The 27,213-nt window shown below is 42.9% G+C and overlaps 2 protein-coding genes across 10 annotated transcripts in view; both read left to right on the forward strand.

The window, feature by feature from the left end:
• MAP4K3 (mitogen-activated protein kinase kinase kinase kinase 3) overlaps window positions 1-6,309 on the forward strand; it is a 67,664-nt gene extending 61,355 nt beyond the window's left edge. For all 9 annotated transcript variants that reach the window (XM_081188479.1, XM_081188480.1, XM_081188482.1 and 6 more), the window contains 3 exons: window positions 1,244-1,314; window positions 2,539-2,594; window positions 4,280-6,309. In XM_081188479.1, the coding sequence (XP_081044605.1) occupies window positions 1,244-1,314; window positions 2,539-2,594; window positions 4,280-4,367 (215 nt within the window). In that variant the 3' untranslated portion in view covers window positions 4,368-6,309. The remainder of the gene's footprint in view (window positions 1-1,243; window positions 1,315-2,538; window positions 2,595-4,279) is intronic.
• A 5,976-nt stretch (window positions 6,310-12,285) lies between these two features.
• SOS1 (SOS Ras/Rac guanine nucleotide exchange factor 1) overlaps window positions 12,286-27,213 on the forward strand; it is a 44,295-nt gene continuing 29,367 nt past the window's right edge. Inside the window, exons 1-5 of the mRNA XM_081188412.1 lie at window positions 12,286-12,493; window positions 21,503-21,628; window positions 22,069-22,200; window positions 24,013-24,177; window positions 26,106-26,315. Of these exons, the coding sequence (XP_081044538.1) occupies window positions 12,407-12,493; window positions 21,503-21,628; window positions 22,069-22,200; window positions 24,013-24,177; window positions 26,106-26,315 (720 nt within the window). The 5' untranslated portion in view covers window positions 12,286-12,406. The remainder of the gene's footprint in view (window positions 12,494-21,502; window positions 21,629-22,068; window positions 22,201-24,012; window positions 24,178-26,105; window positions 26,316-27,213) is intronic.

Here is a 27,213-nt window from a genome sequence, read left to right on the forward strand (position 1 = left end):
TACCAACGTTTTTCAGAATTCTAACATTTAAATATCTCTAGAAACAAGTAAATGTTTTACAGTAGTATCATATACAGTAAATGATATCTGGAGTTTGCATTGATTTCCATTGTTAATTGCTGTGGGTTCTGAAACCATCCTTAGGCAATTTCCCTTACTAACTTTTGGAGTTAGGAATATTTTTAAAAAAAACAAACCAAAAAATTAGCTGAATGTCTTAATTTCTGTGTTAACACTAAATAGCTATTGGGGTGTTAAATGTGAGGTTTTTACTGTGTTATGGTCCCTTAGATTCCCCCAGTCCCCTGGTTGTTGTGGGTCTCTCCCCACAACCCCATTTCATTTAAGAGGAATCTATTTTGTCACTTGGTGAGAGGACTCCCAAGTCCTATTGAGATCAGTGAAATGTAAGCATGCAGGCATCTTCTTAAACACAGTGGCCCAGTTCAGATCATGATCTAACCTAAGCCATGATTTAGATGAGAGGTGGAAGCTGGATCCAGCTGGTGGGCCAGATCCTTGGTTCCATCATTCCTAGTGCACTGACTTCCTCATGGTGATGTCCTAGGGATGTTGAGGGTGACTAATGGGTGGAACCTGTGCCAGTCCTAATTAACTCCATGGGCCGAGGTTCCTTGTTGTTGGCTTGGGTGACCACAACTAAATAATAATAATAATAATAATAATAATAATAATAATAATAATAATAATTTATACCCCACCCATCTGGTTGGGTTTCCCAGCTCCCAACAGATTAAAACAGAATAAAACATCAAACATTAGAAACTTCCCTAACCAGGGCTGCCTTCAGATGTCTTCTAAAAGTCAGATAGTTGTTTCTTTCCTTGACATCTGATGGGTGGGCATCTCACAGGGTGGGCGCCACCACTGAGAAGGCCCTCTGTCTGGTTCCCTGCAACCTCACATTGCAGTGAGGGAACCGCCAGAAGGCCCTCGGAGCTGGACCTCAGTTCCTGAGCCATGGAGAGATTCAGGCCCACATGCAAAAGGAGAGTGAAACCTTTTTGCTTTCAGCTAAAAACAACATTGTCCTGATACATATGAACTTGGGGAGTTTTCTGAACCAGGCCTTCAATTTTAGTTAGGCTTAGGCATGTTGAACTCTTTTTGGACCCCACCTATTCAAGATATGCATAGATTCAATGCAGTTTAGGTGTAAATAAGCATGTGCACTTGGCTGCAGTCTGTAAAAAAGCTAATTCAAATGGTCTTTTTCTTCCAGTTTGCCTACAAGATAGTGTTCTGGCTTTCTGGAAACATGGAATGCAAGGCAGGAGTTTTCGATCAAACGAGGTAAATATTGCAGGGTGGAAAAAAAAAGTTCTGTTCCTTTAAATTGCCTTGAAAAATAAAGGCAAGATTGCTGTTTGTTTCCATAATTGATATTTCATTTTTTCACATAATTTCATAAAATACAATGGTTTGTCTGTACTTGGGTTGCCCTGAAAGAAATGGCTAATGTATGGCACATTAATCAGAAGAATAGCTGGAAATTCCTGGTACTTTGCTCAGCTTATCTGTAATCTCCTTGCCTAAGGCAAACCACTCTCTCTCATATCCCCTCTGCCATCTGAATAGGGGTGATAATTGTTGTTGTTTAGTCGTGTCTGACTCTTCATGGACCAGAGCACGCCAGGCACTCCTGTCTTTCACTGCCTCCTGCAGTTTGGTCAAACTCATGCTGGTAGCTTCGAGTACACTGTCCAACCATCTCGTCCTCTGTCGCCCCCTTCTCCTTGTGCCCTCCATCTTTCCCAACATCAGGGTCTTTTCCAGGGAGTCTTCTCTTCTCATGAGGTGGCCAAAGTACTGGAGCCTCAGCTTCAGGATCTGTCCTTCCAGTAAGCACTCAGGGCTGATTCCCTTAAGAATGGATACGTTTGATCTTCTTGCAGTCCATGGGACTCTCAAGAGTCTCCTCCAGCACCATAATTCAAAAGCATCAATTCTTTGGGGTGATAATAGAGAGGTATAATAGAGAGCATATTGTAAGAATTGCTTCAAGCTGTGTAAAACACTTGGAGCATGTAGATTTCTACATAGCACTTTTCCTTTAGTAGTTCTACTAAAGAGAGGCACTCCTTAGCCGACTGATTTTTAAATTTGTCAGTGGCTTCAAACACTAGTTTCTAGTTAGAGTAAATTTATGTAAAGCTGCCAAAAGGAAGGATTGCAAATACTCAATAAAAGAAGACAGTGAAACCATCATAACTACAGCAGGGCAAAGGTGTATATCCGTCTTCTCCCCTTGTTCTCGAATGTGCTAGAAAATGCCATTCTGCTGCCAAATCTCCTAACTGTTGAATCAGCTGTTGGTCTCACACAGGCCAGGAATTCCCTGGTTGGTGGCTGCTTCTATGTCTCTCACAGCCCCAGCCCTGCTGGCAGATGCAGGAGGGGCTGGGGGCAGGGCAGGGAGCAAAGATGTTAACATGCTATCCTCTCAGTTTTGTCTTAAGCATTGATTATATCAGACACTTAAAACTCCACTAAGTATTTGTTTGGCTTTTCAAACAGATCACACAGGAAATTTCCGACAGTACAAGAATCTTCAGACTCCTTGGCTCTGACAGGTATGATAACATATTGAAACAAGAGTGGAAACGGTTCAAGTGGGGAGGGAGTAGGGCCTGGTTTTGTTTTAAATTTCTTGTTTGTTTTTAACTTTCTGTGATTTTATTCTTTGGTTTTATGTTTTCATATTGTTAACTGCTGCGATATATATTTTATGATACAGCAGTTTGTATGTGCATGTGTGTGTATTCATAGGACATGGGTAGCGCTGTGGTCTAAACCACTGAGCTTCTTGGTCAGCGGTTCAAAAGCCCATGACGGAGTGAGCTCCCATTGCTCTGTCCCTGCTCCTGCAACCTAGCAGTTTGAAAGCACACCAGTGCAGGTAGATAAATAGGTATCACTGCAGCGGGAAGGTAAACGGCATTTCCGTGCGCTCTGGTTTCCATCACGGTGTTCCATTGTGCCAGAAGTTGTTTAGTCATGCTGGCCACATGACCTGGAAAGCTGTCTGTGGACAAACACCGGCTCCCTCGGCCTGAAAGCTTGATGAGCACTGCAACTCCATAATCGCCTTTGACTGGACTTAACCGTCCAGGGGTCCTTTACATTTACCTTTATATATATTCATAAATAAATACATTGACCATGCAGCTCAGGGCCAGCACCAGGGGTTAGCCTATTAGGACAACTGTTGAGGGGGCACTGCCCCAGAAAAGTAGTAAGAGCCACCAGCTACTCACTTTCTTGCCCTTTCCCTCTGGGCTATGAAAATTGGACCTGAGGTAACCAGTTCCCACAATCACCCAGAGGAAGAGGGTAGGGAGCTTTGCTGCCATTGCCATTTACACACTTGTAAATGACAATTTACAATTTACACACTTGTGGGTGGTGCTGTGAGTTAAACCACAGAGCCTAGGACTTGCTGATCAGAAGGTTGGCGGTTCGAATCCTCGTGACGGGGTGAGCTCCCGTTGCTTGTCCCTGCTCCTGCCAACCTAGCAGTTTGAAAGCACGTCAGAGTGCAAGTAGATACCGTATTTTTTGCTCTATAAGACTCACTTTTTCCCTCCTAAAAAGTAAGGGGAAATGTGTGTGCATCTTATGGAGCAAATGCAGGCTGCGCAGCTATCACAGAAGCCAGAACAGCAAGAGGGATTGCTGCTTTCACTGCACAACGATCCCTCTTGCTGTTCTGGCTTCTGAGATTCAGAATATTTTTTTTTCTTGTTTTCCTCCTCCAAAAACTAGGTGCGTCTTGTGGTCTGGTACGTCTTATAGAGCGAAAAATACGGTAAATAGGTACCACTCCGACGGGAAGGTAAATGGCGTTCCCATGCGCTGCTCTGGTTCGCCAGAAGCGGCTTAGTCATGCTGGTCACCTGACCCGGAAGCTGTACACTGGCTCCCTCGGCCAATAAAGTGAGATGAGCGCCGCAACCCCAGAGTCGGTCACGACTGGACCTAACGGTCAGGGGTCCCTTTACCGTTACCTTTTTAAATGGCATTTACACACTTGTAAATGGCAAACCTCCAATCCACAGCCAATCATCGTTGTGGATTGGAGGTGGTGAAGCAGGTGCTGAGGAGAAGCCCTCCATCACAGGGTTTCTTGACGATGTGCTCTGCTCACCTCCCTCCTGCCAGGAGCCTAGCCCCAATTTGATTTATAAGTAGTAGATTAACGTATTACTTTTCTTCTTCTTCTTCTTCTTCTACTCCACCCACCCTCCCCACCCTTCAGAGTTGTGGTACTGGAAAGCAGGCCAACAGACAACCCGACAGCCAACAGCAATCTATACATCTTAGCAGGCCATGAGAATAGTTACTGAGAAGCAATATGCATGGCGATTGAATCATGAACAGAGAAACACTACTGCTTCAACACTTTTGGATGGCTGAAATTGCACAAAAGCTGCAGTACCCCCACTTCAGTTGCTTTGTAATTTATTGTGATGTATGGGAGAGTGAGTGAGAGCAAGAACTCTTGCTTGAATGATACGGACACGGTTAGCACATTAATACCACAAAAGTGCTTGATTCACCATTATGTAATCTTTGTACATATGCAGAATTTTTTTCCCCAGTGAAATGTATTGCTGAAAGCCTCTCTTGAGTTTATGTAGATAGTGGTCAAATGTCTTATCTGTATAAATGTAAAAAGGCTGCTGAGGACATAAAATTGCATTTGGGGTACTATTTTAAGGACTCTTCAAGAATTGGATGCTAGCGATAAACACAGCACATTTAATAACACTATTGTATTTTATTATGTAATTTACTAATACAAATAAACCTTACCTTTTTAGACATTGTAACCAAGACTGCAATCCTATTACAATCTTGTTTTTAATTATATGCAAGTACACTGGTGTTTTTGGTTGCACAAAGTATTAATATGTGATGTATTTAGTCACAAACGTAAGCTGTGACATTGTGAATATGATTTGGGCGTTAAAATTTTAGGAGTTTGGGGTAGTTTTCTTTGTGAAACCAGCCAGTTGAACACCTGTATTTTTATATTTAAGGAAAATTCTTTAATTATTTTCTGTGCTTGGGGGCAGGGGAGTACATAATTTGGAATGGGAATAAATCCTGAATAGTGGTACCTTGCCGTAATTCTAAATGTCTGCAATGGTAAAATTAGCATTATTATGAGTCTTTGTTAACCAGTGCTGCTCATATCATGCAAAATAAACAGCAACAAATTTCAGCATTCTACATCATGGAAGTGGTTGAAAGACTTTGGGATGGATCCAAATAGCCACCTGCAAAAGTTCTGTACTTGCAAAATATTCCTTAGCACTTGCATTAAGATGAAGGTGTGCATTTTCCTCATTAAGATGTTGATAACTGACTTGGAAGGACAGAACGAGTTAACATCCACACCGAATTGCCAATGTACCCATTTGGAGCTGCGGAGCTGTTCTGCGGTTCTTATAGGATAACTTTGTACCATAGGATCCCATACCGGTTCCTAATTTCCTTACATGGTGGGATCTTGTAGGTTTTTCAAGCTCTGTTCCAGGGAACCCCAGAATCCCTTGGATGCTTCGCAGGGGGCTTCTCCCTGAGATGATCGGTAATAGTGGAAAGCATTCCTGAAGGACAGCATGCTTACCCCTACTGATTTTTTCCCCTTGCCATGAGCAGTTGCAGAGTGTAAGATGGGCAGCACTAAGGCCCAGTCTGTGTGCCTAGCTAGCAGCCGTGTGTTCACTGAGTGTGCAACACATACAGTGCCCAAGAATCCTTTGCAAACATGCAGAGCTTCATCAGCGGACAAGCTGATTTCTCTCAAGGCAGGAAGCTTGAAATCTGCTGCCAATAAGAGGTTGCACATACAGAATAGCTGTACTGAATAGAAAAAAGTTGTTGAATGGAATAATTGTCTTAATTTGGCCTGTTTGGGGCTTTTTTGCTTTTATTTTTTTAATGGCCTTATTTTCACTTTTTTAAAATGTCTTAACACCCGGCCAAATGATTTAGTTACTACCTCACGCAAATGATTTAAATGGTTTTTATTACACATCACAGGAATTTTAGTTCTGAGGAAACCTATTTTAGATCCCCCCCCCCCCAGTGCAGTATGTAAATGCCAAGTTTGAGAAAAATGCACATACTGGCGCTTTTTTTTTTAATAAGTTCTTTATACTGTGATATAGACTAAGAACAAAACTACGTTAAGAAGTGATTTATGGTCTGTATTGATGTTGTTAATGCTTTTGAATATTTCATAATGTATATAATGTAAAATAAACTTTTTTTAACATGTTTGTTGTACAAGTGGATTATCATCTGCACTAATTTTCTGATTGGGGAAAAGTTTTCTTAACTGAGATCAGTTTTGATTCCAATAAAAATGTAGAAAGAATAAAAATTAAGATGACTTTAGTTACTTTGACTTTTATATTACACTATATATAAAATAAATGTTAAGAACGCATTAATAAACACATTTGGGGAAGATTTAAGTTATAATTAACCAATAGCTTCTTAGTAATCTTGACTTTACTTCTTTCTTTGAATACCTTCTTTTGATTCAAACAAAACTGGTTGTTTTTAATTTTATTTATTTATTTGATTTCAATATCACCCTTCATCTTGAAGATAACAGGATGGTTTAAAATATAAAAACACAAAAATAATAATTATTATTTCTGAGAACCTCCATTATCCCCTGTGGGTTGAATCCGGAATGTCCCTTTTGTGAACAGAAGTTCTCCTTTTTGTAGAAGAGGCCCAAATTCGGTGGAGGTTCCCGCAGGGGAGGGTCCAGGAATCTTCTGAAGCAGCTTTCAAAGGGCTTCCAGGGGAGGAAGAATTGGTGAAAACTGCGCACACAAACACATTTCCTCCAGCCTATGTGGGTATAGAGGTTTTTGAACAAAACTATTAAAGAATCCCTTGAGAAATTAATACCAGTTCATGATAACCAATCTTGCAATAATAATCAATCTGAGCGAATGTCCACTATTAACTAGTACAGGGGGTGCGTTAACAATACTTGGATAGTTCTGTGGCACCTACACAATGCACAAATGTAATTTCCCCCTGTACTTATCACATTTTTTTAGCGTCTCATCCCCAAAATTTTAAACCAGGATCTTGGAGGTGGTTCCAGTCAGATTTTCAGTATGCTTTGATTGCTCTTTCCAAACTGAACATAAAAGCAGAGTTTGTATAAGATGCACAAGTAGTTTTGACTTATATCCAGAAGCGCACCTATTTCACGGCGCTAACGAAAGTTGCTTCACAAGCAAAATGAAGCATAAACAGCCACTATGAAACCAAGCCACAGCAGTTGCTGGTATTGCAGGTAACATATGCTAAACTCAAAGCTAAGGATTGGATATTCTTCTGTGCAGGGTCCACTGGCATAAACAAAACTTGCTCCCAAGACTTCAAAGGCCCCAAACTAGAAATGACAGTGCCACAAACTCTGCTGTATTTCTGTAAAGCAGAAAGGGAAAGCCAGTCCTGTTTCCAATGCCTTTCTCCTTGAAATTGCTTCTCCCTAGGAGAAACACACAGGGTTTCCAGTTACCCTGCTAGCCAGTATGTACACACTTCCCGAATCTGAGCAGATCCCAGATGAAGATAGTGGAAAGATGTGACTGGCTTGCACCCCAGCCTACAAACTAGATCTTTGGCGATCACTCGTAGCTGAGTAAGATTGTCTTCCATAAACACGGTTTTAACAATGAGTCCATAAGTGACTGTGGAGACCAATTCTGGATCCACACATACTTCCACAGTGGGGACATTGATTTCTGAGCAGGAATTGATCACGGTGTGGATTTGCCAAGTGTTCCTTCCTCTTAGAACGTTTCTCCCTTGCGTCCTGAGTTCGAGTGTCTTCAAAGCCCATGACACCTTTGGTAAAGGCTGTTCTCCAACTGGAGCGCTCGCAGGCCAGTGTTTCCCAGTTGTCAGTGTTTATACTACATTTTTTTAGATTTGCCTTGAGACAGTCTTTAAAACTCTTTTGTTGACCACCAGCATTTTGCTTTCCATTTTTAAGTTCGGAATAGAGTAGTTGCTTGGGAAGATGATCATCAGGCATTCACACAACATGACCAGTCCAGCAAAGTTTATGTTGAAGAATCATTGCTTCAACACTGGTGATCTTTGCTTCTTCCAGTACACTGATATTAGTTCGCCTGTCTTCCCAAGTGATGTGTAAAATTTTTGAGAGACACCGTTGATGGAATCTTTTGAGGAGTTGGAGATGGCGTTTATAAGTGGTCCATGTTTCACAAGCATATAGTAAGGTTGGTAGTACAATAGCTTTGTAAACAAGCATTTTGGTTTCCCTGCGAATGTTCCAGTCCTCAAACACTCTGCACTTCAATCGGGAGAAAGCCGCACTCGCAGAGCTCAGGGGATGCTGGATTTCGGCATCAATGTTGGCCCTTGTGGAAAGATAACTGCCTAGGTAGGAGAAGTGATCGACATTTTCCGATGTTACACCATTGAGTTGGATTTGTGGCGCTGCAGAGGGGTTATTTTATACTTGTTGGTGCAGCACTTGGATTTTTGGGATGTTGAGTGATGCATTGGGGTGACACCAAATGGGAGCCCCTCAGGGTCACCATGAGGGCAAGGGTACTCTCCCGCCTTCGCACCTCCTGCAGGCACAGCATTGGACACAGTGTCAGGAGGGTTAGATTGGCTCTGACATGGTGCCCCTTCCCACTGCCTTGCCCCAGGGCGTTCGGAAGGCAAGAGGGTATCACAGCCTCACTGACTGCTACTGACTGTGTGTGCTGCCGCACAGAGTGAGAGTAATATTTGCGTTCATTGTAAAAGTTGCCAAATACTTCTGGATAAGCTAAAACCAGCTATAAGTGCGGCAGAACCTATCCAAACAGATACTGTACTGCTAAACATTCCTGCAGCATAGTGACAGCACGAGGCCTCAAACTTTGACAGCTGCACCCTGACATCAACGGAGGTGGAGGAAATAGTTTTCAGAGCACAAAACATAATCGGACAGACACATACGCAGCGTTTCCCCACAGGCTTCCTGCCCCTCTTGGTGCTTATGACAAGAACATACAGTCAGACTAGAGCACCACCATGAGGCTGCTCTTGACAAGGCCGCAGAGATTGTGATAGGAGATGTGAAATACATCTGCCAAACACAGTGAAATCTCCAAGCTAAAACCTAAATGTAATTTGTGCCATTTTGCTAGATGCCTTCCTCAACTGATCAAAGAGGAGACAAAGCAAATTAGGTGAAAGGCAAAAAGGTGGATAAAAGTTCTCGACACAAGTGAAAAATGTGTGTCAACTGCCTGTCCCCTTTCTTTGCCCTCAGCAAACACTATACAGCAGTGTGGCACTACAGGTACAGTACTGTATTAAAATTCTATTGATATTTAGAAAGTAACGGTTTCTATTAATACATTATTAATTAGTCTTAATTAATTAGTATTAATAATTAAGTATTAATTAGTATTAGTATTAGTATTAGGAGTTTATGACAACACCCCAAGCCACTTTCTACTGAGATGTAATGTAGTTTCAGCATTTGATGGATTATGAAGATTATGCTGTCTATTTGAAAGCATGTTTTTGTTGCTGAAGTTTTTGCTTGTTTCATTGGGTTCATTTTATGTTACTACCGTATTTTTCGCCCTATAGGACGCACCGGCCCATAGGACGCACCTATTTTTTGAGGGGGGAAATCAAAGGAAAAAATTTGATTTCCCCCCAGGTTTGCGCAGCCATCCCAAGCTAGAAGAGGGAGATGGAGTGCTCCGTCTCCCTCTTCTGCCTTCAGGGACAGCTTGGCCCGCTATCCCCCGAGCTTGTGGGGCTGGCGGGGGGAGAAGCAGGCTTGCTTCTCCCACCCCCAGCCTCCAGATCAGGTCAGGGAATAGCGGGATGGCGGAGCGCTGCCATCCCGCTATTCCCCGACCTGATCTGGAGGTTGTGGGGCTGGTGGGGGGGGGGAGAAGCAGGCTTGCTTCTCCCACCCCCAGCCTCCAGATCAGGTCGGGGAATAGCGGGATGGCGGAGCGCTGCCATCCCGCTATTCCCCGACCTGATCTGGAGGTTGTGGGGCTGGTGGGGGGGGGGAGAAGCAGGCTTGCTTCTCCCACCCCCAGCCTCCAGATCAGGTCGGGGAATAGCGGGATGGCGGAGCGCTGCCATCCCGCTATTCCCCGACCTGATCTGGAGGTTGTGGGGCTGGCGGGGGGGGGGGGGAGAAGCAGGCTTGCTTCTCCCACCCCCAGCCTCCAGATCAGGTTGGGGAATAGCGGGATGGCGGAGCGCTGCCATCCCGCTATTCCCCGACCTGATCTGGAGGTTGTGGGGCTGGTGGGGGAAAGAAGCAGGCTTGCTTCTCCCACCCCCAGCCTCCAGATCAGGTCGGGGAATAGCGGGATGGCGGCGCTTCGCCATCCCCCTATCCCCCGAGCTTGTGGGGCTGGCGGGGGGGGAGAAGCAGGCTTGCTTCTCCCCCCGCCAGCCTCCAGATCAGGTCGGGGAATAGCGGGGTGGCGGCTCTGCGCCTCCTCGCTGTCCCCAGCTTTTGGGTGCAGGCTGCTGCCCGCAAGCCTTGCGAGCCCGCGGGACATCCCGCCGGGCTTGCAAGACTTGGGATAGCTTCCTGAAGCCTGGAGAGCGAGAGGGGTCGGTGCGCACGGACCCCTCTCGCTCTCCAGGCTTCAGCGAAAGCCTGCATTCGCCCCATAGGACGCACACACATTTCCCCTTCATTATTGGAGGGGGAAAAGTGCGTCTTATAGGGCGAAAAATACGGTATATGGATTTTGGTACTGGTATACCCTAGAGTTCAGGGGTTCTCATTTGTGGAATGCTCTCCAAGGGAGGCTTGCCTTGTGCCTTCATTGCATATCTTTAGGCAATGGGCAAGCCTTTGGCTTATTAAATATATGGCCTTTTAAACTGGGTGTGTGGGTTACTGTTTTGCTTGTTCTTGTTATGATGTTTTGTTATACACACACACACTATAAACAGCCATATGATTCTAAGATGAGGGGTGGAATATAAATTTAATAAATAATAATTTCGTAATGTATTTCCTCACCCAATGTTACATTTTTAAATTTTTCCAAGTTGCTGGAAGGCCACGTGTCAAGCGACTAATAAACTGAAATAACAACACCCCAAACAACAATGTAACAACCTCTCAGCGACACAGGGGAGAGAAGAAGAAACAGCCCCCAGCTTTCTCCCACAGACTCTGCAAAGTTCGCTCTCTCAGTAGCGAGTCCAGTTCTGGCTCCGCTCTACGGTGTTTTTTTAAAAAAGTAATTTTTTACCCTGATTTTATAAACAAGGATCATAGGAATAATAAAGTGTATAAATAAAAAGACCAAGTCTTCTAATGTCATTTGTACATCTCAAAAATAGCATAATAAATTTGCAATAATATATACAACATATGATTCGTTATTAGTGGTCAGTGTACAAACCTTTGGTTTAAATAAGTGGAGTGGGTTAAATAAAAACAGCAAGTGGAAACAGGATAGAACTGTTCACCGGTCCTCCTCTCCGCAGGGGGCGCTGTGGAAATGATCCGTCTCTCTCTCTCTCTCTCTCTCTCTCTCTCTCTCTCTCTCTTTTTCCCCCACAATTGAAAACACCTCCTCCCCAAGCGGATTGAGAAAGACTTGTTGCGCTGTGTCGCGCGAGGCGTTCCGACTTTCACTTCCGCCCTGAAGAGGAAGGGGCGGGGGGAGTGGGGAAAGGCAGAGCCGAGCCGGATCGACTTCCAGAGAAAAAGGTTGCGGGAAGCGAAGAAAAGGGGAGGAGAGCTTGGAGGCGACCAGATCTGCGCACGCCCCGTCGGCCTTTGCGCCGACTGCGCACGCGCCGGCGGTTGTAACCGTCAGGGCAAGGGAAGAACAGCCCCCACCCCCACCCCGCTCGCGCCGCCCGAGAATTCAAAGCCGCGCTCGGGACCCTGCCCCTCCCTCCCCTCAGCAACCGTCACTTTCCTGCCGTTGCCGGGCAGGGCTTCCCCTCGGTCGCCCTTTCGGCCGCCCTCTGCCCCGCTCGCCGCGTCCTGTCAGGGCGAGGGAAAGGATGCCCGGCGGTGCCTTGTCCCAGGCCAGCCCCGGCGCTGAGTGAGGGAAGGCCGGGCCGGGCGGCGAGCGAGCGGGCAAGGGATGTCGCCGCCGCCCCCCGGCGCTGGGTCCTTCCGTCGCCGCCGCCGCCGCTGCAACAGCAGCCACCACCCCTGGCGGCTCCCGCTGCTGCTGCTGCCTCTGCCCTCCTCCGGTTCCGGGTTTCGCCCGCCGCCGCTCCGGGCTCCGGAGCAACGCCGAGCGGCTCGGCCCCAGCAGTGACTGCCGCCGCTTCCCCTCACAGGGCGCGGGACGGCGCGGGCAGGATGCAGGCGCCGCCGCTGCAGTACGAGTTCTTCAGCGAGGAGAACGCGCCCAAGTGGCGGGGGCTGCTCGTGCCAGCCCTGAAGAAGGTGAGGAAGGGGCTCTGGGGGGGGGGGAGATCCGGAAGGGGTGGGAAGACTGGAGGTAAATTTATAGGAGGTAAATTCGCAAATGCCCAAGGTTTGCTGCATGTTGACATCCACGTGTCATTGGTGACAGCCCCAGGTGAGGACAGATACGTGTGTATGTGTGCGTGTGTCCCGAATTTGGACGTAACGCAAGGGAATGCCGACAGGCATGTGTGATAACTGGCAGTGCCCCAGTACTTCGACTTTCACATAATCGGTTTGGGGATAGTCAATGTTTTCATGCGCCTGTGTTGACATCCTGCGAACCTGTCTGCTGTGCTCATGGGTGTCTGTATACTCATTATTCTTCATTAGATTTATATACCGCCCTTCATCATAAGATCTCAGGGCAGTTCCCAGAATAAAATATAAGGTAATGTATGAAGCTCGCAGGGTGACCTTCGGCCTGTCGCTGTCTCTCAGCCTAACCTACCTCACAGGGTTCTTGTGAAGATAAATTGGAGAGGGAGGAGAGCCATATATGCCACTGTGTGTTGGAAGGAAGGTGAGATATATAATCAGTAAACGCCTGCCGGTAGAACACTTGGGGTAGATAGCTGGTTTTCCACTTCCCAACATGGTCCAATAGGATAGCTACTAAATGATCTGAACTTTAAGTACCAGATACATGTGCACAAAACTTTAAGCAACAAAAAAATATAGCAGTGATATTCTTTAGGAGAGCTGTAGGTGTGATTATCACTTTGCTCCCAAATGGAAGATGGGCAGCATTTTAAATAGTTCAAATGATACTGAATATTAGACAAATATATTAATGTGGCATGACAGGTTTTTGAGTTGTTCTTTAATTTAGACTGGAATGTTATGAGTCCTTCATATATACCTGCCTCACTGAAGAAAATTATGTCATTTGCTGTTGTATTATATTCCAGTATAGTTGCTACCAATATGTGTTTCTTGACAATTAGAGTTAAGTGATGAAAGTCCTGCTCCATCAGAATCTGCATTGAGCTTGATTAGTTTTCAAACATTATTGACTGATGGCTAGTGCATAGAATTTAATAGGATAAAGGGTGCTCGTGCAGATAACCACTTTTTAAAACACAAGCTAGGTTTACTTTTTTACCTGAACATGATTCATTTTATCTTGTGAGGTTGGTAACATTTTAACCCATACATAATATCTAGGTGCACTGAACAATTATTACTCACAACTTTGAGAAGCCTGCTTTCTTTATCCTAGGGCAATATTCTAATGATTGGTCTACCAGCCCTAAAATACATGGGCTGTGCTTTATACACATCATGCACCAGTATTTTGAAGCCAGAATAATGCATAAGCATGTTTGTGTAACTTGAAAACTTGCTTTCCTGATTTTCTCAAAAAGATTCATTAGCCTCATTTATTTTTAAAGAAGGAGCATATTGAAGTTATTCTGAAGCTGTTGTCAAACAAATATTGTTGTTGCTTAGTCGTGTCCGACTCTTCATGACCCCGTGGACCAGAGCAAGCCAGGCACTCCTGTCCTCCACTGCCTCCCGCAGTTTGGTCAAACTCATGCTGGTAGCTTCGAGAACACTGTCCAACCATCTCGTCCTCTGTCGTCCTCTTCTCCTTGTGCCCTCAATCTTTCCCAACATCAGGGTCTTTTCCAGGGAGTCTTCTCTTCTCATGAGGTGGCCAGAGTATTGGAGCCTCAGTTTCAGGATCTGTCCTTCCAGTGAGCACTCAGGGCTGATTTCAAAAATGAGGATGTTAGGAATTTGGTGGGGAAAAGAAGAAACTTGGTTCAGAGTGTATTTCAAAAAAGTAAGTTGTTGAGCTTACTTAGACAAACCCCAATGTTGTTGAGATTTCTTTTTTTACCAAAACGCCAAAAAAAACATGATTTCTCAATTTACATGCCAAAGATCTAGGACAAAACGGTGCCTTCCGGAAACTCCCCCCAGACGTCACTTCCACCTTTGAAATCCCAGTATGTCCTCCTGGACATATGTCAGCCCTAGATGAAGTGACTAGAGATTCTTGCAGTGCAATTCTTTACATGCCTTTACTTATTTGCTGGTAATTTGGTGAATGGGACAGTATTAATTAGCTGCAGCTGATGCTGCATTGAAGCAGGCAAGCTGGACTCTGTGTATACTGAAGATGTGATTCAGGATGGGGAGAGAGAGCCAGGCATGCTGCAGGCAGAGGACTTTCCAGTGATGGGCCAATGCTAGTAGGAGTCACCTCAGAGAATTATGGTACCCCTTTGGTGTCTCCCCTTTGAAAAACCATTGAGGGCTAAGGACTTCACCCACATGAAAGTGACAGATAGATGATGGAAGGACCCTGAGGGAGAAGCAAGTGAGATTATGGGTCAGTAAATGAAAACTCCCAAGTGAGAGGTGGTAGCAGCGTTCAAAATTCACCGGGCACATTTTGCACCTGGCTATCAGCCAGTTGTGACCAAGTGAAGATACCCGGGCGCCACCAGGATTGTGCCTGATGTTTCCACTATCTGGAGGTGCATGCCTGGGGATCCTTGGATCTTGACTGTTTTCACACACTAGCAACATATCCAGTAGAATTCTATCTGTTATATTTTATCTGCGCTATCAAAATGAATTTAAGGAACCAAAACATTGCATTGAAAAATACAACTTTCAAGCCGTCTGGCCCCTAAAAGACAACTAGACATTCTGTTTTGGCAAATAAGATTTCTACCTCCCATTGATTTTTTTGAATCCACCTATATTAAAGTATAAAGCCAGATGTAACTTTTCAAATTTTCTAATCATGTTCTCTTCTAACTTCCCTTGCTGAACGTTAATTCCTCCTCCTTGTCTTTTCAGAACAGCACAATGGTTAATTCTACCCATAATTAACTTTAACTACTACTTGCAAACTCTCTTTTAACCTTGGTTTTATTTAAACTCTGTTAGCTTTAAACTAAAGTTAGTGTTAACATCAGTTTAGAGATAACTGGGTAATTAGGTGTTGAAGAGATTTCACTAGTCTGTTCCATACTCCCAATCCCCTAGCCATGGATAGGAGATCAGGGGTGTTACATTTGGAGTGGCTTTAGTGAGAACTTTCTAGAACTACTTTAAGGTAAAAAGAAGTTTATTTTTAAAATGTTCACACATATTGACCATACTTACTTTAAATTTTCTATTACTGTAGTCACAGTTAAAAATTAATGTGGTTACAGTTTTGATAACAATAAATACTCGTAAGTTTTAAGGCCTTAATAGACGTTTGATTACAACATTACATTTTGTTTGAGACAAAAGGATTACAGATTTATGCTGTGTTGAATTTTGTGTGCCTGAAAGATTAATTTTTTTATTGTATTTATCACACTTTCTTCATTAAAGTACGGACCTGGATTAAGCACTTAAGAACCAGTGATTTCAGTGTGATTTAAACAGGGTTTGGGTTATATCAATGCATTTTTAGTGCTTAACTCTGGGTCAGTAACCCAGGGAGTATAAAATACAGTTTTCAAGTGCCCAATGCATTTTACTTGTTAAGTTGTATTCTAGTCTAAAATGTCCGCTAACTTCATTTTACTTGGGATATACATACTTCAGATTTCAGTGGACATCTAGCTTTGTTATGCAGTGGGACTGATTACTTATTAGTTGTCTGGGGAAAATAGTTTTACAATATCCTTATATGTGGTGGCATTTAGAACAAAGGTGACTTAAAGTTCAGACCAACATTTTTTGTTAGTCCTATTATTTGTGTACAGAGTAATGTGTTTTATCCTGTAAAAAGAATGGACAGTATATCCAATGTTAGTTATACTTAGAATATTTTCATTTAAATACTTGGACTTAAGTTCTGAAATTCATCGACTTTGATGGCTCTACTCTGAGTATGGCATAATAGGATACCACCCAATATAAGTAAGGTTTAATTTCACTATTTTAGAGGTAGAATGACAGCTGTTAAATATATGCCCTCAAAATCCTTTAATAAAAGCTGAAATATGGAGTGCTAGACAGCATTGTTCTATCTACAAAATGTTAAAAAAGAAAACAGTGCCATGTTTCAGGTGGCTTAAGATGATAAAATACCCTTCTCCAACTTGGCACACTCTGAATGTTTTGGACTGCAACCCCCATCGTCTCCAGTGGACATCTGGAAGACACCAAGTTGAGGGGTGCTATAAGACTTGCACGAGCACAGCTTAGACTTCATGTATCAATGTCACCTATTGCATTTTATTAGTTTGACTGTATGCCTAGCAAATGTGCAATTCTAATTTTATCTTGTGATGGGAATTTTGTGGTTTTAGATATATAGTAATGTTCATAACTGCACATACATAGATCAGTACAGGAAGGCAAACCTGGAACCATTTTGATTCCTAAACTGACCAAATCCCTTCTCTGCGGGGTTGAAAATGGAGGGGCCTCCCCATTGTCTCTTCCTTTGATCTGTGTTTGAATAGGGTGTGAGCCTGTGACCTGGCCCAGGAAATAAGTGTTTTAGCATTACAAAAGAATGGCCAGGCTCCCCAGAGGGTCCAATCAAGGGACCTGCTGGACAGGAGATGAACAGGGAGAAGAGAAAAACAACATTTAAATTTCTGTGATGTAGGTGGGATGTATCTGGGGGGTGGTCTTGGGTCACACCCCTTCTGTGATGTATGCATAATGTTTCTGGGGGTGGTCCTGATCTGGAGAGGGGGAATTTCGGGAGTCTTTGTGGGGCCTTGCCGGCCATTGTTCTGGGTCCTCTTCCTCTCCTGCGTGTGAGGGGGGTACCCTGTTGCAACAGATCAATAAAGATCAAGCTTACTAGCTGCTTTGCTTCTCAATATTCTCTGGTTGGCCTCTGTTATTTTCTCCTACCAATAGGGAACCTATGTAAGGACTCTATATGGGCTCTTGGATACCCCATAAGGGAAAAGGGCATATTTTTATTTACAACAATCTGTAATACAGTGGTCTTGATGACTAACATGTAGTGTTGCATTTAACTTTGCTGTTGAATTTTTTTTATAGAGTAACCTTGGTTCTGGCTGGAAATTGTGAATTAAAAATGGCCCCCTCTACATTTAGAAACCTAAAATAAACTTGTTGGAGAGGCTAATACTTTCAGAAAGCAGCCTATGCTGATATCTGTATTCACATCTGTATCTATTTCATATATGTATTTAGGCTACTACCTGCTCTTCTGGCATGATTGCTTTTAACTGGCTACCATATTGCCATCACAAACATATCCACGCGGTTGTCTCCTTTTATTACCAGAATGGTGCCATTCTGGCTAGAAACAGCAACAACAGTGTGATCCTGCTCATATTTACTCAAGCATAAAATCTCACAATGATCAAACTTACTGCCTAGAAATATGTTTAGCATTACAGCCTAATTCAGTGAGACTGAATTATAGATATTTTTAAAAGCAGAAAAATCAGGTCTTCATGTTTGGGCAAAGGGCCCAAATAAAGAAAAAACTCAGGAAGGGAGCAAGAAGTGAAACCTAAAACTGGTGTGAGCCTGTTTTAACTGTAAGTGGATTCCTATTGGAATAATCTTAGTGTAGATCTCTTAGTAGTGCACTACTTTGATTTCTTATTTGGCAGGCACTAAATGTTGCTTGCCTTGCCAGGTATAGGGCTAAATCTGTAAACATATACTAAAATAAGATCTTAATGGGGGTGAGAAGAGATTTTGGCTTGCAGTAAAGTTTTCAGAGACAGGTCCTTGAAACATATATTCACACAAAACATACAAATTCCTTACCAACAGTTGGATACCATTTTTGTATTAACTTTTGTTCTGCTGAAATTAATACTTCTTTGCCATGGGGTGCATTCATGCATGCTTTTTTCTTTGTACTATTTATGTTTGTAAAACAGCATCAAGTCAATTTCAACTCCATGTGATAATTACAGCAGTATTACAAATGGATGTTTTCTTTAACAATGAGTAAATTATTGGATGTAATACATAAACGTACGTGCTCCTGGGAAGGTTTATTGGGCCAGGTGTCACCAGATATGTATGCACATGTATTATTACTTCCATACTTTATACATTTGCTGTAGGCAGCACTTTTGTAAGACCAGTGTTTTCTGCAGTGGTTGTAATGTGTAGCACTGCTTTTAGATAATAGGATTTCTATTACCTGGAAAGGAAATATTGTGCTTCAGTTTAGGAAATATTTGCTTCTTAAGCTAAAGTTAATTTCACCATTTCTAGAGGTCATAATAGCACCTGTGACAAAGTGCATCATGGACCTTGTCCTCCTGGTTCTCTTGTTTGGGGAACTTTACATGTTGGATAATAAAGGATAACCAATTATGAGTGCAAAACAGTCTACTTCAATGCAATGAGATTGTATTAAAGACCAAGTACTGTACAGTGGTGCCTCGCAAGATGAAAAGAATCCGTTCTGTGATTCTCTTCGTCTAGCGGTTTTTTCGTCTTGCGAAGCAAGCCCATTGGCGGATTAGCGCTATTAGCGGCTTTTAGCGGCTTATCTGCTGATCGGGTCAGCTGATAAGCGGCTTAGCGGCTTAGAAAAGGGGGGGAGGGGAAAAAACCAGCAGGAACTCGCAAGACATTGTCTTGCGAAGCAAGCCCATAGGAAATTTGTTTTGCGAAGCACCTCCAAAACGGAAAACTCTTTCGTCTAGCAAGTTTTCCGTCTTGCGAGGCATTCGTCTTGCGGGGCACCACTGTACTGTAGTTTCTTCAAGCCTAAAACCATAAGGAACAAACAGTATCTTTTAATATGTAGCAGTGACAATGTATCTTATTTTCCCTTAATTCTAGACATTGGGGGGGGGGGAGTTTGTATTGAAAACACAAAGCACACAATGTGCTTTTATCTTCCACACGGCAATCAGTACAGGGATTTCCCCTCCTCTTATGTGGGTTTCACCCTTAGGAAAAAGGTCTCCTTTACTGTTTGGAATTAGAGGCTCTTTTCCTCAGGCTTCTAGCCATTCAGAGAGGCAACCTCTGTTTTGATTGCAGTGGAGAAGAAAGACACCTCTTCACCTTGTGCATTGTCTTCCTTGTAATAATGGGTTTAAACTCTGCCATTAGTAATTGGAAAAAGAGCAACATGTTGATGGAGTTTAGGGGTCTAGACATTTTGGCTGGGCTTGGTATCCAGTCATTCACTTGGTTCCCAATTGTTAGTTGCACTTAGTTAAGTCATGATGTGCCCTGCTGGTTTTAGTTAATTTAGTTTGGATCCAGCCCATTGTTTGTAGTACCTAGTGATTTTTCACTTCCTCACTCCTAAGAGCAAAAGTCAAAGCAGTGTTTTTATACCAACTGTCCAGTCAGTTGGTTTTGCGGACCACTTATTGTAGGTGTTGTTTATAGCCAGCAGCCCCTCTCTTACAGGCCATGACACTGTTGGATCCTAACACAATATGCAGTGTTGCTTCACTCAACACTTGCTTAACTTACGGAATTAGCCAGCATTCAAAATTAAACCATCAGCAGTCTTTTTTGTGACTCAAGGGCGCCATCTAGTGACCATGTTCAGCCCAGCACATGGAGGGAGGAATGAGCCACATCGGCCCCAGCGGAAGCCGCTTGTTCCTCCCACCAGGCGCTGGCGGCAGAGGGAGTCCCTCCACCACCAGCACCCAGCTAACCGAGGGAGTCATGTGCAGGCAAGTTCCACCCGTGATACACCGCCATGTGAAGGCGCTATTGCGCTCTGGCTCCTAATCTATTTCTGGGCAATGTATCAATACATTGCCCGGGCTTAGGTGTCATCTGCAAATTTGATGAGCATCCCCTCAATTCCTTCATCTAAGTCATTTATAAAGACATTGAACAACAACATGCCTTGGGCAAAACCCTGCAGCACCAACACTTGTCACTTTCCCCCCAGGATGACAAGGAACCATTAAGTACTCTTTTGGGTTCAGTCAGTCAACCAGCTACAAATCCACCTAACAGTTCCCTCGTTCAACCCACATTTTACCAGCTTCCTCACAAGAATATCATTCCACAGGGAGGATGCTCATTCAGGTATACAGGGTCAAATCTGTTTAGGGCGTTCCCCTCAGTTAAGAGAAAACAGGATTGGATGGTTACAAACAGCAAACAGAAGCATCTCATCTCTTCCCCTTTGCATGTCTAGAGGGGGGTAGGAATGCACAAGCTCAGATTGCACCTGCTCATTCAGTAAGATGGTTTGTCATTAGGTCTAAATCAGGCCATTCTGTGACTCCTCTTCTCGCTTGTCTCTTCTGCATAAAGTGAATGCACACAAAGTAAAAGATCAGCTAACATGTAGAAAGAGCTTGGGCTTGTTTCAGTTTGCACAGACCTTCAGTTTTGACATCCATGAGACTCAAAATGAAACTTGATAATTGAAGCTAAGTATCTTTTAGACAATGGCCTTGTTAGCATGTAATGATAAGTCAGACTTCTGGCGTATATTGGTTTATTGTGTAAACAAACAGCATGCTGGTGTACAGTACTCCTCCCTGGTGCAAGTAGAGTAAACAAACCAAGAAGCTGGTGCTTCCTGTTATGTTTGAATCAGAGTTTGTGGTTTATTTTTTCCAAACAAGTACAGTGACTAGGCAACCTTGCTGATCATGGCTTCTCCAGATGATGATCCTTCATTCAAACATAGTTTGAAGCCAAGGCTTCCTGGTTTGTTTATCTGGTTTGCACCTGGAGAGGAGCCATCGGGCTCCATGCAGCAGCACAGTGGCTTCCCAGTTTCACACCCCACACCCACTCTCATTAACCACTTGAAAATTGCTGAGTGACACCGTGGACCACTTAATGTTTTGTAGCAATTGTACTGTGCCAGATGCTATATGATTTGCATAAAATTCAAATTGTAATGCAATAAAAGGAGAGACAGGAGAATTTTTGTTGCTTCTACTGGCACAGTTGGACCTCACCCAGTTTCATATTTTAAAAGTAAAGTATGTAATTGTTTTTTTGTGTTCAGAGTCTTGTAAGATGCTCTTGAGAACTTTTGTATGATATGCACATTTGTTTATTTTATGTTGAATGTAGGTTCAGATGCAAGTCCACCCTAAGCTGTCATCTACTGAAGATGCCTTGCAGTATGTTGAGGAGTTAATACTGCAGTTGCTGAACATGTTATGCCAAGCTCAGCCAAGAAGCTTCCTGGATGTAGAGGTACAAGAAGAGTTTGTAGCTATTTATGCAGTACTGTTATTTGCTGCTGATGATATATTATTAATTCAGTCATTCATCATTGGATTATTAACACTTTGTTTTGTTTACAATATTGTATTAAATTATTTGGTTCTTCTATATCTTTTATTATTACCTTATTCTGATACCTTGTGAGCTGTTTTGGGTACAAATATATTGTGGGAAAGCAGCAAAATAAATTAATTAATAATGAGGATTCTGATTTTGACCTTTTATTGGGGGGGTGATAAGTTTGGAAAATTATTAGCAAATATATAGATTTGTTATTAATGTCTCTGTTCTTACACAAATTAATAATGTTTCCATAACCAAACTAGATATCTTTCAGTGACTTAAGATATTGTAAAAAAAAATGTTATGTGCTGATTATATATTTAGCTGCAATTCCTATTTTTTAAAAGGATCGTGTACAAAAAAGCTTTCCCCATCCTATTGATAAGTGGGCAATAGCTGATGCACAGTCTGCAATTGAAAAGAGGAAGCGAAGAAATCCATTATTTCTCCCAGTAGAAAAAATTCACCCATTGTTAAAAGTAAGTATTCTAAATTTAGTGTATAAAATGTTGCAAAATTAACAGAAGTTACCCATTTGTTCTTCAAAGCTGAATTACTTCCTATAAAGACAGATTTTTAAAAACCACTGTACCTAGATTTCACTCAAATCTATAAATCTTATTAAAGTAATCTCTGATCCTAGCTAGTAACAGATCTAACTAGAATTCAATAAATCTTAGCTGGTGTAATTTGACTGCCACAATCTTACACTTCCCTTGACTTGGAAGCAATACCTGCTTGATTAGGCCATGGGCATCCAGTCCAGCACTTTGTTCTTATCGTGACCAACCAGCTGTCTGTAGGAAGCCTGCAAGCAGAACCTGAGCCCAACAGCATTCTCACTACTTGCAGATCCCAGCAACTGGTATTCAGAGGCATAAGCGTTAATATTGGTCTCATATTTTAAAGCCATCCAGGTTGGTGGGGATCACCACTACTTGTTGGAGTGAATTCCATAGTTTATATAGACTTTCTCTTGTCTCCCCTGAATCTTCCGGCATTCAGCTTGATTGGGTATCCCCAACTTCTAGCATTTTGAGAAGCAAAAGATAGAGAAAATTGTTTCTTTATCTCCACTCCACGGACAATTTTGTACACCTCTATCCTGTCCCCTCTTACTCATCTTTTAACTGAAAGCCCCAAATCTTGTAATCTTTCCTCATAGCAAATTTGCTCCACCTCCTTGATCATTTTTGTTGCCTTTTCTGAACCTTTTCCAGCTCTACAATATCATTTTTTACGCGAGGCAACCTTTTTGACATGAGGCAACACAGTATTGCAAGTTATACAAATATAGATTTGTATAACAGTATTATATGTTTTGTGTTCATTAGCTTTCCTAATGATCCCCAGCATTATATTTTCACGTTTTACAACTGCAGAACACAGGGCTAGATACAAGTCTATAATAATTGCTGTGCCATTTGACTAATAAGAAATATATTTAAGTTACCGTATTTTTCGCCCCATAGGGCGCACTGCCCCATAGGATGCACCTAGTTTTTTTTGGGGGGGGGGGAAATAAAGAAAAAAAATTATTTCCCGCCCAGGCACGGGGCTGGCGCGGGGGAAGCCCGAGCTTCCCCCAATCCCAGCCCCGAGAACAGCCTGCTATCCGCAAGCCTAGTGAGGCCAGCGGTAAGTTGCGTCGGTCTCCCCAGGCTTCGGAATGCAGGCAGCTCTGCGCAGCCATCGGGAGGCGCGCACAACTTCACACCCTGCTCCGGATGGCTGCGCAGAGCTGCGCTCGCCCCGGGACTGCAGGCAGCTCTGCGCAGCCATCGGGAGGCGGGCGTGAAGTCGCGCCCCGCTCCGGATGGCTGCACAGAGCTGCGCTCCCCCTGGGACTGCAGGCAGCTCTGTGCAACCCTCGGGAGGTGGGCGCGAAGTGGCGCCGGTCTCCCGAGGGTTGCACAGAGCTTCCTGAAGCCTGGAGAGCGAGAGGGGTCGGTGCGCACCGACCCCTCTCGCTCTCCAGGCTTCAGCGAAAGCCTGCATTCGCCCCACAGGACGCACACACATTTCCCCTTCATTTTTGGAGGGGAAAAAGTGTGTCCTATAGGGCGAAAAATGCGGTACTTTGTGTGGTGTTAACAATTATGATGCTCCTGTCACCAGTAACTCAACATTTCAGCAAAAGCATTATTGTTAGAACTACATTGTTGTTAGCTGTCTAAAAATGACCATGCTTATATGACACAGGAGCAAATTGGTGTAGATGTTTAAAAGCACGAATTTATTAGGTGCATTTGTGTAACCCAACATACTAGAATAAGTTATTTCTCTTTCAGGAAGTTCTGGGCTATAAAGTTGACCACCAAGTATCTGTTTACATAGTGGCAGTATTAGAATACATTTCTGCAGATATCTTAAAGTTGGTTGGGAACTATGTACGGAATATTAGACATGATGAAATTACAAAACAAGACATCAAGGTGGCAATGTGTGCTGATAAGGTAGGTAGAATTTATATTTGTAATTACTAAAGGTTTTAGATCCAGAAGTGTCCTTTCACAAACAACATGGGTCCATAAACAGAAGGGACTTTGATCTTGCATGAGTGGAAGGGGGGAAATGATATACAGCCATAGCTTGGATCTCGAACAACTTGCAAGACGAACGTTTTGGGTCCCGAATGCCTCAAATCTGGAAGTGATTGTTCCGGTTTGCAAACTTTCTTTGGAACCCGAACATCCGTAGCGACTTCCATGGCTTCTGATTGGCTGCAGGAACTTCCTGCTGCCAATCAGAAGCTGTGCCTTGGTTTCCAAACCATTTTGGAAGTCGAATGGACTTCCAGAACGGATTCCATTCGACTTCCAAGGTACCACTGTAAAGGTAACTCACATCTTACTTTTATTTTACTTAAGCAATTGCATAAGTGAGGCAGAATATATAGAGAAAGGAGGAAACCCATTCCCCATTTATTTATCTCCCCGCCCCCAAGCTGTAATTGCTTTGGGAAAGCATCAGGAGGGCTTTTGGACACTGCCAGAGCCTTTGCACATCTTCCCCAAATCCGTGTAAGCAGTCCTCCACCTAGTGGGGTGGGGCGGTTCCCAGAGTTCCTGGCTTTATGTGTTTATGCGTGGAACCCTGGAACCTAACCTTTGTGTAAGATGCAAGTTACCTGTACTCTGTGATCTGCCATCTCTCATGCTGTTCTGCAGAATCCTCCAGCTGTTTAGAGCAGATTTTCAAGAGGTTGCAAGAGCACGGGTAATTAGGCAGAAGTTGCCTCCTTTGCCCCTTTATTGTTTCAGTGATTAATGGTATTTGCATACTGATTAATTGTTATGAATGGAGCTCAATAATAGATACAATAATAGATATTAAACCAGCCCATATCTGGCAAGAAGAGAATCTGTTCCATTTTCTATATTAAATTTCTCCAGTTTCTCAGGTCACAAGTGAGATTTATTGACATCAAATTTTAACCCTCCAGGGGAAGGCACTTTCACTTGTGTAGTGGAGCTTTCACTGCCTCCTCCCACCCCAACTCTCTGCAGCCCCAAACCCACAAGAGCAGAGTTGAGCAATGCTGGGGGGAAAGGGGAAGTCCTGTTGCACATAAAAAGTTCATGTGTGATGTTGGATTTTACCCTTTTTAAAAAAAAATTCTAATGGAGTCTGGTGAATTTCTTTTGCTTCAGTCAATATTGAACTTCTGTATCCTAATTATTCACACTCTAACAGTTTAATATTCATAGTGAACCCCTCAGCTAAATTATATCTGGATTTCCATTTATTAATTTTAAATATATACTTTTCACTATATGCCTCAAAGCAGCTTACAGAAAGAATAAGCATACAATATACAAAAGCCTAAACATATAATAATAGGCTAAAACATCAGAAAGTAAAAAAGCACAAAGAAGCATTCATAGTGCAAAACCCTTCTGTAGTAAAACTGTGTTAACCTGGCATCTGGAACTTAGCAGGGGTGGTGCCTGCTCAGCTGCTTGTTGTGCCGCAGGTGGTTTTCTTGTTCATACAGGATTATGAATAATTCTGCCTCCGAAGATCTCAATGATCCTGAGCCCAAGTTGTTCAGGGTTTTGTACACCGATAGCGAAAACCTTGAATTAAGCTCAGTAGCAAGTGTATCTTAGAAGACTAAGTCTGGGGAATATAGAATTTAGATTTTTCTCTTCCCTTTATGGTCATGACACGAGGTACTTTGAACGACTTTAGGTGAAGCAACCTAAACTTAGATGTATGACTGCCAGTCTCCTAGAGACTGGGATCATACACAGCACAGCTTGCCTTCTTCTATATTTGATTTCAGCTTGGTTAGTAACAGTTTTATTCCCCAGGGCTCGCTTTAACTTCGATTACATCTTTTCTCAAAAGTTATTACTTTCCCCCATCTTTATTTAAATAGGTGTTGATGGATATGTTCCATCAGGATGTAGAGGATATTAGTACGCTGACTTTATCTGATGAAGAACCCTCTACTTCTGGAGAACAAACCTACTATGATCTTGTAAAGTCATTCATGGCAGAGGTTCGACAATATATAAGAGAACTAAATCTTGTAATAAAAGTTTTTAGAGAACCTTTTATTACCAACCCTAAGCTGTTTTCAGGTCATGTAAGTACTGCTATTTAATTTTATTTTGATATGATTGTTTTGGAAAAGCCTATTCAGTTTGAGTCGTGTACAGCTTTAGCACAAAAACTTAATGAGCATAAGCATTTGAAAACCAAAAAATACTGTAGCCCTGTTTACAAGCTTAAATTCATGTATCCTCTACTGTGTGGGTGGGTGGGTGGATGGATGTGTGGAAGCAAGAATGTGGTCATTGCTGCCCTGGACAGAAGGGTAGCATATATATTTAATAAATGAATTAGCAAAGCCACTCCATAATATTCTCAACAGCCTGTCTCTGCACTCACCCACAAGTTAGTGCTGAACCTCTGTAGCCTGCCATCCATGTGTAAGGGTCATTGTATGATTTGGAATCCTGCAGAATCAAGGTTGTGAAAAATGCAGACAGCATGCACAAATAAAGCAGGCTCCTCGATGCAGACATTCACTTTGCCTGTATGGCAGGATGTAAAGCTAGTGAGTGCATCCTTCCTCACATTCAAATTTAAACCCTGAAAACATTTATATAAATGCTATTTGAGGTGCTAGTATAGTCAATCCAGTTACAGGTGCCATCACACAGATACATACATACATACATACATACATGTATTTCACTTAAAACCTTTATCAGACAATCAAGTGACTAGCAGGACAAATTCCTGAAGACTGATTTACATCTTAATTCATGGTTATATGTAAACCAGCTTGCTTCTGCCTCTTTGGAGACCTGAAACAGGATATTACCCCCTCAAACCTGCCCTCATTACAGGTATCATGGATTTTCTAATGTGCCATTATCAATCCAATTAAGGGTTGGGATCTAAAGAGTCCTGGTTCCAAGTGAAAGACACATCTGCGCATAACTTGGGGAGAGGGCAGGAGAGATTTTTCTTTAGTC

The sequence above is a fragment of the Podarcis bocagei genome (assembly GCF_964188305.1).
Source record: "Podarcis bocagei genome assembly, chromosome: 3".
Lineage (NCBI taxonomy): Eukaryota > Metazoa > Chordata > Lepidosauria > Squamata > Lacertidae > Podarcis > Podarcis bocagei.